General features: G+C 37.7%; 1 protein-coding gene across 6 annotated transcripts in view; it reads left to right on the forward strand.

The window, feature by feature from the left end:
• Positions 1–10,415, forward strand: part of pth3r (parathyroid hormone 3 receptor) — a 50,596-nt gene extending 40,181 nt beyond the window's left edge. For 5 of the 6 annotated variants that reach the window (XM_044103303.1, XM_044103302.1, XM_044103306.1 and 2 more), the window contains 10 exons: positions 581–705; positions 1,454–1,548; positions 1,657–1,810; positions 3,455–3,608; positions 3,743–3,803; positions 5,808–5,874; positions 5,959–6,053; positions 7,320–7,461; positions 7,546–7,587; positions 8,486–10,415. In XM_044103303.1, coding sequence (XP_043959238.1) covers positions 581–705; positions 1,454–1,548; positions 1,657–1,810; positions 3,455–3,608; positions 3,743–3,803; positions 5,808–5,874; positions 5,959–6,053; positions 7,320–7,461; positions 7,546–7,587; positions 8,486–8,926 — 1,376 coding nt within the window. In that variant the 3' untranslated portion in view covers positions 8,927–10,415. The remainder of the gene's footprint in view (positions 1–580; positions 706–1,453; positions 1,549–1,656; positions 1,811–3,454; positions 3,609–3,742; positions 3,804–5,807; positions 5,875–5,958; positions 6,054–7,319; positions 7,462–7,545; positions 7,588–8,485) is intronic. The other variant, XM_044103301.1, reaches the window with a different exon arrangement.
• The last annotated feature ends 350 nt before the right edge of the window (positions 10,416–10,765 follow it).

Consider the following 10,765-nt stretch of genomic DNA (forward strand, 5'->3'; position numbering starts at 1 on the left):
ATCTGAGAAATTTTATACAAATAGCAAAGAAATGTTGGAAATTTCCTAAAAAAATTCAGAAATTTTGAGATTAATCTCAGATATTTTCTATAGAACATGTACATTTTTGAACTTGAAAAGTCAAAAATGTTCTAGAAAAAACTGGATAAAACTAGGAAATTTCTCAGTTTTAAAAGTGGGATATTCATTAGAAAATAAACTCAGAAATTTTTAGATTAATCCCAAAAATTTCTAGAGAAAAATTTCCAAAAATTTAACATTTTCAATTTTATAAATCAGGGATTTTCATGTTTTTTCTCAGAAATTTCTGACATTAATCTCAATTTTTTTTTGTAGCAAATTTTCAACTTGTGGAGCTCAGAAATGTCCTTGGTTTTTCTAGAACATTTCATTTTGCTTTTTTACTTTTATCTACAATGGCCCTAACATGTAGATAGGCACCAGTACCCCTCCCAACCCCACTAGGGACAAAGGTATACAGAAAATGGATGGATGGACAGCAGGACTTGCAGTTTGCAGCAGTTTGCTCTCTGTTGTCTGTTTTGTGTTGGTCACTGTCTCCTGTGCACCTGTGAATCAGGGCGAGCTTATCGCCAGTGTGATGTGTCAGGGAACTGGGAGCTGGTGCCCAGTAACAACCGCACATGGGCAAACTACACGGAGTGCACCCGATACCTGACCTCCAACCACAGAAACCTGGAGGAGGTGAGTACAAGAACATGCTGTTTGGCTTCTTTCAGTTTGTCTCACCGAGCAATGATTGAGACATTTACATGCCACAGTTTCAAGTTAAATGTTTAGCTTAGCTATAAAATGTATATTTAGATTGAATCTATATAATTCTAAGTATTTAGTTAGCAAGCTAAATAAGCTAAATGTTTAGCTAGCAATTAAAATATTTAGCTTGACGCTAAGTAGCTGAATGGAAAGTTACGTGCCGATGACCGGAATTGGACTATCAAAATAAAAGCTGGATCTTGTGAACTTCTATAAACTGACGGTGAGCTGGCGCAGTCACCGTTGCTGTGTAGATCCTATGCTAAACGTCTGTTTTAGCGTTAAATCGCGTATTTAAGATGAAAATTTTTACGTCGAAGGAAAAGAAAATGATTATGGGTGACGTGAGCAACAACTAAAGCGAATAAATCAACTGCATATATGAGTTTGGATCTAAATATTAAGATCCAAACTGGATATTTAGTTGATAATTATTAGTATTTTTGTTTGAAACTGACATTCATAAAATAAATAACATGGTAAAAATATAACTTTGAACAATTAATACCCATTTATTTCTATTATTCCTTCTATTATTCTATTATTCACTTCTAAAAATTATTCCTGTTAATTTTGTGTAACTTTACAAACAGCACCCAATTGTCATCGTCCTTCCACTATGTATAATATTTTTTATCTAGATTTACATGTAAGAAATGGTTGGTTTTCTTTTCAGAAGGTGTTTCAGCGCCTCCATCTCATGTACACTATCGGCTACTCCATTTCTCTGGCATCTTTGTTGGTGGCGATCTCCATCCTTTGCTATTTCAAGTACGAAAACCCAAAATTCTGTAATTTCAAGTTTAAATTAGGAATTTCACCTTTAACATGATAAAATATGTCCTGAGACCTTCTTTTTGTCACACAAACTCTTTCCAGGCGCCTCCACTGCACGCGCAATTACATTCACATTCACCTCTTCACCTCCTTCATCTGTCGAGCTGTTAGCATCTTTGTGAAGGACGCTGTGCTCTACTCCATATCTGACGCCAGCAGAGCTGAGTCTGAGTTCACAACTGTGAAACAGCCCATGGTAAGTACAGACACAGTTTCTTTTGTGTCTGTACAAAAGAAACATATTCTTGTTTATGTTTTTAGCATAAACAAGAATAGTATTCTTGTTTATGCTAAAAAGAAATACTATATGTAGTACAGTAACTGAGAGTCAGTTACTGTACTACATATAGTATTTCTTTTTAGCATAAACACAACGGTTTGTTTAAGGGTGACCTATTATACTTCCTTGTACAGTTAGGATATGTCTGTGGGCAAAACAAAAGATGTTCATTGCATTTCTTGCACAAAATCATTCTTAGATAATGAGATTTTAGTCAGAATGAGCTTTTTAAGGGCCTCTGTCACTTTAAATCCAAATAAGCTGCTGCTGGACACATCCCCCAACTCAATGTTTATACTCACACCTGAAAATGGCTGCAAATAGATGAAAAGCAGAACTGGAGCCTCCTGCACAACCAGCAAGAATACAGCAAGTAGTTTCTAAATAATAAGTCAATAACAAAACATTTGTCTTTTCCAGCAGCCATTATCCTGCACATGCAGTGGTAAAACCAATTGAACAACTGTGCAGGAACTCCTCTTGGGTTGCTAGGGAACGGGCAGAATTCTACTGGGGTTGCTAGGTAACGGCAGAATGCTGATTGTGACTCAACCTCTCAATTGAGTGGTTTTCTCTTTTTTTTTCATTTTCAAGACACTAAAAAACAGCTGGGTGATTTTTTTTTTTAAGCTCTTGAGCATTTTTAGAAGCATTTGAGAACCCAAATGTAAATTAAAAAAGGGACATTTTCATTATAGGTTCCCTTTAAACAGTTCACACTAAGTTTAAATGATGTAAAGATATATATTGAACAAAGTGGGGAAAATGATGTTTAAATCAGAGGAACAGTGACTGTTTAAAATTGACATGTTAGCTTAAATTAGAATCAGGATTGTTTTATGACTTTTAAAACTGAGTAACTGTTATTTTTCTGGTTTTGTGAACATGATATAAAGTTGTAACTCCTGAGCTTGAATTGAGCAAATATTGGGCCCCTCTGTTTCACTGAACGGAGTCAGGCTAAAAGCGTCCATATGTTTCCAGGCTTTATGCTCAGATAAGAGCATAAAGACTTATCTTTATGGTTGAAAGAGTTGTACGGAGCCTCGTGCTGGAAGCCCTTTGAAATGCTGTTTACATGGTTTTAAACTGTGATTGTGAGCGTGAGTGGGAATGAAAATAGCAACAGGTATTTTGTTCCATATAACACAGTAGGAGTGCAACCAGTAAACCTTTTATGGATGCAAACTTGACTAAGAACCCACCTGATTAGGATTGTATTTAAAACGTAATAAATTCCAAATTTATTGATGGAACTTGACTTCATGTCGTGTTTGATTGTTGATTCCATGTTGCATTGTGTTTCTGTGTCTAATATGATGTAAAGCACTTTGAAATGCCTTGCTGCTGAAATGTGCTATACTAATAAAATTTGATTGATTGATTGATAAGATGGCAAAATTAGCCTGTGTTTAGATATCAGCAGGAATTTGTCTAAGTGCATGCACCAAAAATGGCCGACTAATTACTGGAAGCCAGTAGAGCAGTGGCCAATGTTCAGACAAAAGTTCCACTAATGGGTTGATTTGTTTCCAGTAACGGCTGCTTCTGTGCCATCAGGCTGGGTGTAAAGCTGCGGTTACGCTCTTCCTGTATTTCCTGGCAACCAATCACTACTGGATTCTGGTGGAGGGATTGTACCTCCACAGCCTCATCTTCATGGCGTTCCTGTCTGACAAGAACTACTTATGGGCTCTGACCATCATGGGTTGGGGTAAGTGGTGTCCCAGACGGGCTGCACAGGTCCAGAGGTGGGCAGAGTACCCAAAAAATACACGACACTAACAGCTAAACAGTATGAAAACTTTCTATCAGGATTGACTGTAAAGTGTCTTTTGCTGATCCCAGGTGTTCCGGCTGTGTTTGTGTCCATTTGGGTCAGCGCTCGAGCTTCGCTGGCAGATACTCAGTGAGTTAACTGGCACAACTTAATATTTATACTCATAAAATTAGCTCCCTCCACAATTCCTGGCTCTACTGGCAACCTATGTGTAATTGAAGTTGCAGAAACTGATTGAAATTGTAGGAATCAAAATATAACCATTCAATAGTGAAAAAATAAGTAATTACCATTTTTCACAGAATTACAAAAGCAAAACATTTTAAGGTAATCTATACTGCAAAAAAACATAACATTTTACCAAGTGTTTTTGGCTCCTAGTGGCGATATCTCTGTACACCTGAAATAAGACAAAATTAAAAGTAACTTTTCAGCAAAATACAGAAGATTGTGTTAAGTCGGCAATTACTTAATCCTGATTAAAAGTAGCAGATTATTTCACTTAAAACGAGACTTTTTTTCACGTTATAATTGAAATTTTTCACTTATAGAAAACATGTCTTGTTAAAAGTGCAATAATCTGCCAGTGGAACTAGAACTTTATGAATATCAAGGATTTATTAACTACAAACAAACTTCTCTATCTTGAAAAGTTGTTTTGTCTTATTTAGGCCTGTCACGATAAATGAGAAATCGATTAATCGTACGATAAATTAAAACTATCTACGTCATTTTAATTATCGCCGTTATCGTCTCTTCCAGCGTTTTTCTCTTTCTGTTGATGACGCTAAATGAAAAGGCTCAACTCCGGTGCTCTCCACTGACCCTCCCTTCCTCATTTCCTTAGTGTAATGTCCAGCGCACACTACACCATCTTAGTGCTGTCGGTCGATTGTCGGCCCATTTTCAAAATCTGAGATCACACATTAGCCGACAGAAATCCTAGGTATAACGGTTCCATCGGGTTCGATGTGCCGTGTGATGTCCAACAGTGGGCACAACATAATGGCTACAAGTCCAGCTAACTAATTTTAAAACCAGGCATTAATCAATGTTTTACTACAATCTATCTGCAACGCATGTGGCTCTAGTGTCAGCATAACGTCCTGACTGAATGAAAACCATTATAACCTATTTATGTCACGTTAACGAAGAACAGCTGAAAAGTTACCGGGTTCATCAACTAGCGATTTCGCTCCAACTCCTCCCCTCGTCATTTCTATATTCTTTGCAACAAATGTTTTATAACCATTAATGTTGTTTCCACATATCATCTCCAATGTCCGCTGGACTTCAGGTTGCGCCGTGTCAGCTGTTTGGGATTCCCCTCGGTAATTTCCCCTCAGAAAGCGCGGAGCAGAATCCGGCTTTCTGATTGGCTACCTGTCACATTCAACAGGCTGCGTTAACGATCCCAGCGGGGAAAACCCCTGATTTAGATCGGAGGGGCCACAACGGTCTACCATAACACACCATACACTACAGGATGATCACAAGAGACAATCTTAGAACGATCAAAGTTCTAAGATTATCTTAAAGGGAAAATGTAGGTGTGAACTAACGTGCAGTGTGAACTATTGCATCAGGTAGTCGATGTTCCATCTTCTCTATTTAAATCTAATGATTACTGAAGGGCAATATGGTAAACCGACTTCATAATCTGCACTCTTTTGGTTGAATGCAGTATTTATTTACACTTTGGCTTTATGTTATTTCGTTTTTATTCAAGTATATTTTTGTTAATGGAGACTGAGAATCAATTTTATTTTTATTTTTGGTTGTTTTGTTTATCAGTTCCAGTGTTGGTTGTTCTTTTTAAAATAAAGTGTATCTATCTTTGGCAGGAAATCGCATGCATTATTACGTCATTTCCATTAAATCAGTGTAAAAAGGTTTTCAAACGATACTATCGTCTATCGCAATAGTTTTTTGAGACAATTAATCGTTCAGCAAAATTTGCTATCGTGACAGGCCTAGTCTTATTTCATGTAAACAAAGATACTTTCAGCAGAAACTAAACCAAAAATACTTTGTAACACAAATCTTACAAAGTAGGAAAAGATGCCATTTTCTGGCTTTTGGGCCTGTATTTTTTCATTATGTTCACTATAGTTGCTTCTTTCCTGCTTCCAGATGTTGGGACATCAGCGCCGGAAACCTGAAGTGGCTCTACCAAGTTCCCATTCTGGCAGCCATTGTTGTAATCAAAATACTTTTTCCTTCAGTTGCCTTATTGATGGTTTCAGTATAATGATGGTATAACTTTACATCTCTGCCCATCCAGGTGAATTTCCTCCTTTTCCTAAACATAATCCGTGTTCTGGCCTCCAAACTGTGGGAAACCAACACCGGAAAACTGGATCCTCGACAGCAGTACAGGTAAAGGTTTCGTAAACGTGAAAACGGGCAAAAATCTACATAAAAGTCAAATCGTGGTTTTAGAAAAAACTATAAGAGATATCAAAAAGCTGAATCACATGAAGATAGCTTAATATCTTGTGACTTATTTAAAAGTTGATCTGAGTTTCTAGGTTAAAGTAGGCAGAAGTGGTGAGCTGTCAAAGAGCACAAAACCTTGTGGAATTCATTCATCACAATGCATTTCAATGGAGCTGAAATTTCCATCCATCCATCCGTTTTCTATTCAGCCTTTGTCCCTAATGGGGCCAGGAGGGTTGCTGGTTCCTCCCCAGCTAATGTTCTGGGCGAGAGGCGGGGTCACCCTGGACAGGTCGCCAGTCTGTCGCATGAAATTTCCATAAACGTTAAAAGAAACCACAGACAACGTTTGAGTTTTCAACCAAGCTTCTGCAGAAGGAGAAGACACAGCAAACCACTTCTCCAAGGTGTTTACCATGCAGTCTGACTCCCTGCTGCTGAACCCGGCTTTTGTATTCAGCAGAAGAAGGAAGGAAGTCGAGAGTGAAATGTGGGAGAGTGACAAATCAAAGAATGACTTTTCTGAAACAAGGAAGAACTGCATTCTACACACAAGCAGTTTAAGGAGTATCCTCCCAAGATAAGAAGCAGGTGCAGCTTCAAGGTTTAGGGAAAAAACAAGTTTTGTCTTTCACACGGTTTAACAAATTCTTCCTCTCTGGGCTGTGAATACTAAACCTGTGAAACTGGTGACTACTTATGTAAGAATGATAACAAAACATAATTATTATAACATTTACTGTAGTACTTACTGTTCAACCAGCAAAATTAGCTTAGCTAATGTAGCTTTTATCCGCTAGCTATCCGCTACACGTAGCCTACGTGTTTGGACTACATGTATTTACTCTGCCAGCCACCAGAACCCTGTTATCCACACAAAGAGTTAATATGTCCTTTACAAATCTGTTTAAACAACTGATTGTTAGATTTCATATGAAGTACCTCCGTGGTGTCTTCACTCTTCCACCTCATGCGGGTCGATCCCGACAGCAGCCATTTTGTTCATGTATCTTTTCTTGCATATTAAGCAACAGGTTTTCTCTTTCTTTGTGTCGAAGCCATGGCTCTGCAATGCGCTGCACCTGTGCTTGTCTACTAAAATGGCCCAGATCACTTCCAGTCTAAACATGTGGGAGCTAGCTATGATAAAGAAAACACTTTGAGCTAAAACACTTTGAGTTTTCTCCCTTGTATTGATTTCTGCAGGAAGCTCCTGAAGTCCACGCTGGTCCTGATGCCTCTGTTCGGAGTCCACTACATAGTTTTCATGGCGCTGCCCTACACTGAGGTGACTGGGCTGCTGTGGCAGGTGCAGATGCATTATGAGATGTTCTTCAACTCTTCTCAGGTCAGAGCCCAACCTGGCTGTTTTCATCGTGGTTAACGAGTCAACTATTTATGCTAATTGTTTTCTTAAAATGTGTGTTTTCAGGGGTTTTTTGTGGCGTTCATCTACTGCTTCTGCAATGGCGAGGTAAAACTGCAACTAAATAATTTTAGTTATTGATTAAAAATTTGCACTTTCTGCAGATTTTTTAGTTAAGCTTTTCTTATACAATCTTAGAAATTTATTAAAAATGAAAATAAATAATTAAATTAAATTTTTTTTTTAAAATAAACTTTTTATTGCCTAAAAAGCAATAATATAGCATTCCTTTAGTGAATGAAGTCGAAAAATATTTCTAACATCAACATGTGAAAAGCTCAGCCTTTTCTATTTGACTTAACATCAAAACAGTGTAGGGCTGTTGGGTTTATTTTTCAAAAATTGGTAACAAAAGGTGCTTAATATGAGATATTTTAAACACAATTTAAAATAGGTGAAGCTAAAATTATTCCACTTGAGGAGTTCTGGGTTTAACATGTTTATGCACTGCAAAAACACAAAATCTTACTAAGTATTAGTCAATAATTCCTGAATATTGATGAAAAGTACTAGTTTCACTGGAAGAATATATTTTAAAAATTGGATGATTTTTAATTTTTTTGTAAATAATTTTTCAGCAGTATTAGAGACCAACTGATTTAAAACAAGTTCCTATATTATGCTGAAAAATTACTTCTCAGTTAGTTTTGTCTTATTGTAAATATACTAAGAAACTAGACAAAAAAATGCTTAGAAAGATTTTGTTTTTGCATTGTAGACAGCATTTTTATTTTTTAAAATTTTGTAGACTTTGGTATTAATTACTCTTCTCAGAATGTTGTTCTTTCAGAAATTGTCCATTTTTAATTCTGTATACTCCACTTGACAAATATTTGAACAATCAATTAATCAGGATTAATTCGATTAATCGTTTCAGTTGTAGTTTTGTTGAATTAAGTTTCCAGAGGTCAGAGGAGATGAGTATGTGTCTTTTGATGTAAATCAGGTGCAGGCAGAGGTGAAAAAGGCCTGGTTAAGACGCAGCTTGGTGCTGGACCTCAAGCAGAAAGCCAGGATGACCAGCAGCGGCGGCGGGAGCTGCTACTACGGCGGCATGATGTCCCACGCCACCACCCACAGCGTCTGCATGTCTGCCATTCATCCCAGGGCTTTCTCCTTCACAGCGGGGTCCGGAGGGGCCCCCGGGGGGTCAGGGGTCAGGCCGCCCCGTCACTCTGCCCCGTCGTCGCTTCCCCACAACCACAGCAGTGTGTGTGTGTTCGTTCCCAGCACCGCTGGGACCTCAGGCTCCCAGCAGGACGCGGCGGTGTGGAAACCAGGGAGGGCCGAGTCCAGAGCCAACAAAGAGAATGATAGCAGCAGCAGCAGCGCAGCAGCAGATCCAGACTGCCCCGTACCTGTGAAAGAGCTAGAAACCATTTTATAATCTTCACTGATCGTTGTTGGCAGGACACAGTGGTTTTAAAACTGGATCTTTTCTGCGTCGTCATGGTTATATGGAGAGATTCACTATATTCACTATCTTGGAAATTGAGGGTTTCTCCTTTTATTTTAACAAAAAAAAATCAGAATACAACCCCGTTATGGGTTGCCCACTCCAATAGCTACACAAAACAAAAGTATATAGACCCTTTGCAGCGCAAGATCCCGCCGCCATCATTCTACTGGAGGGCAAAAAGCAGCTGGCTGACCACGACCAGCACTGGTTTTAGCTGTTAAACTATCAATATCTTAGGAAGGGGGTAGTTCAGTTATTCTTGTTTGACTTGACAACCTTAATATATAGATGTGATGTATTTTTACTAAATAAAAAACAAAGATGGCCCACACACCAACTCTAACAGATCACTAATCGTTGATCTGTTTGCTGGTATTTAAATTAGCTAACCAACCTCCGCTGTTAGCTAATAGCAGCGATAGCTAATCTACCACAGCGATCACTTATTAGTAATCACAAAGCAAACATCAAACTTGAAAACATGACACTGTAACGGACTGAATGTCCTGATCTTTGTATGGGAAATATTTGCGTATTTTTTCGGTTCTGAATCCTGAAACCTGTCAGTTGCTATGGCAACGTAGCGTAGCCGACACAGAGAGTGAGAAAAAAAAAATAGGAGTAGTTTTGAGTTGTTCTTCAGTGGCTTTTCTGCGTTATTTTTCCCTTTTCTGTGGCGCACTGCACTGAATTACAAATACCTACATCTCAAGATTTTATTTTAACATTGTTGTACCGCGGCAGCGCGAATATGAATGACGTGTTCCTTTTTTTCCCCCAGCGTTGTGCGCATGCGCGAAATTTCCGGATCCGAGCAATAACTTGTGAGGGTCTAGCAAAACTAAAGTCAATTCCTGCAACTTTATAATCGCAAGTTCGATTAAATATTGACATTACAGGATGGAGCTATATTACAATGGTGATGATAACAAAAATGCACTTAAATAAATCTAGAAATAAATTTACATGAAACATAAAGGGGTGCAAACAATTTAACAAATCCATAGAAATAAGAAGGAGGGGCTCCTGATCTTAAAGTCACACATTTATAACAGTTATAATAGTTTGTAAAGTGTTTACAGTGAGGTATGGGAACAATCTGAATAACTATAGACATTTTTTGTAATGATAACAAAATAGAAGTACAACCCATTTACACATTCCAAAAATATCCATACCCTTTGGACCAGCTCTCACTTTCTTCCTGATCTAATCCATAAATTGTTCTTCAGCACTAAATTAAAGAGTAGGGTGTGAATACTTTTGTAAGGTTGTGTGTTTTGTTAACAAATTGAAGTTTGTGTTTCACTGCACTGCAAAAATGCTAAATTTTACAAAGTAATTTTGGTCTAGTTTCTAGTGCAAATACCTTAGTGCACTTTATATAAAGTTATAAGTAACTTTTCAACAAGATGTAGGAGCTTGTTTTAAGTCAATAAGTTCTATTTCCTCTGGCAAATTATTTCACTAATATCATAAGAAAATGTTTTCCAAAATATTAAGGCACCACTGACTTAAAACAAGCTCCTGTATTTTGCTGTGAAGTTACTTATGAGTTAGTTTTCTCTTATTTCAAGTCTTCTAAGATATTTGCACATATAGACCAAAAATACTTAATAAGTTTTGTGTTTTTTGCAGGTAAACGGTGACAGACAAACATGTTCCCCATTCATGGTTTATGTTTTATTGTTATTTAAGCCCTCTGGTTCTGATTTATGGTGCCTGGCATTTAATTTCTCTCACCGTATGAGTTGTAATATTGCTTTT

The sequence above is a fragment of the Gambusia affinis genome, linkage group LG20 (genome assembly GCF_019740435.1).
Source record: "Gambusia affinis linkage group LG20, SWU_Gaff_1.0, whole genome shotgun sequence".
NCBI classification, from domain to species: Eukaryota; Metazoa; Chordata; class Actinopteri; order Cyprinodontiformes; family Poeciliidae; genus Gambusia; species Gambusia affinis.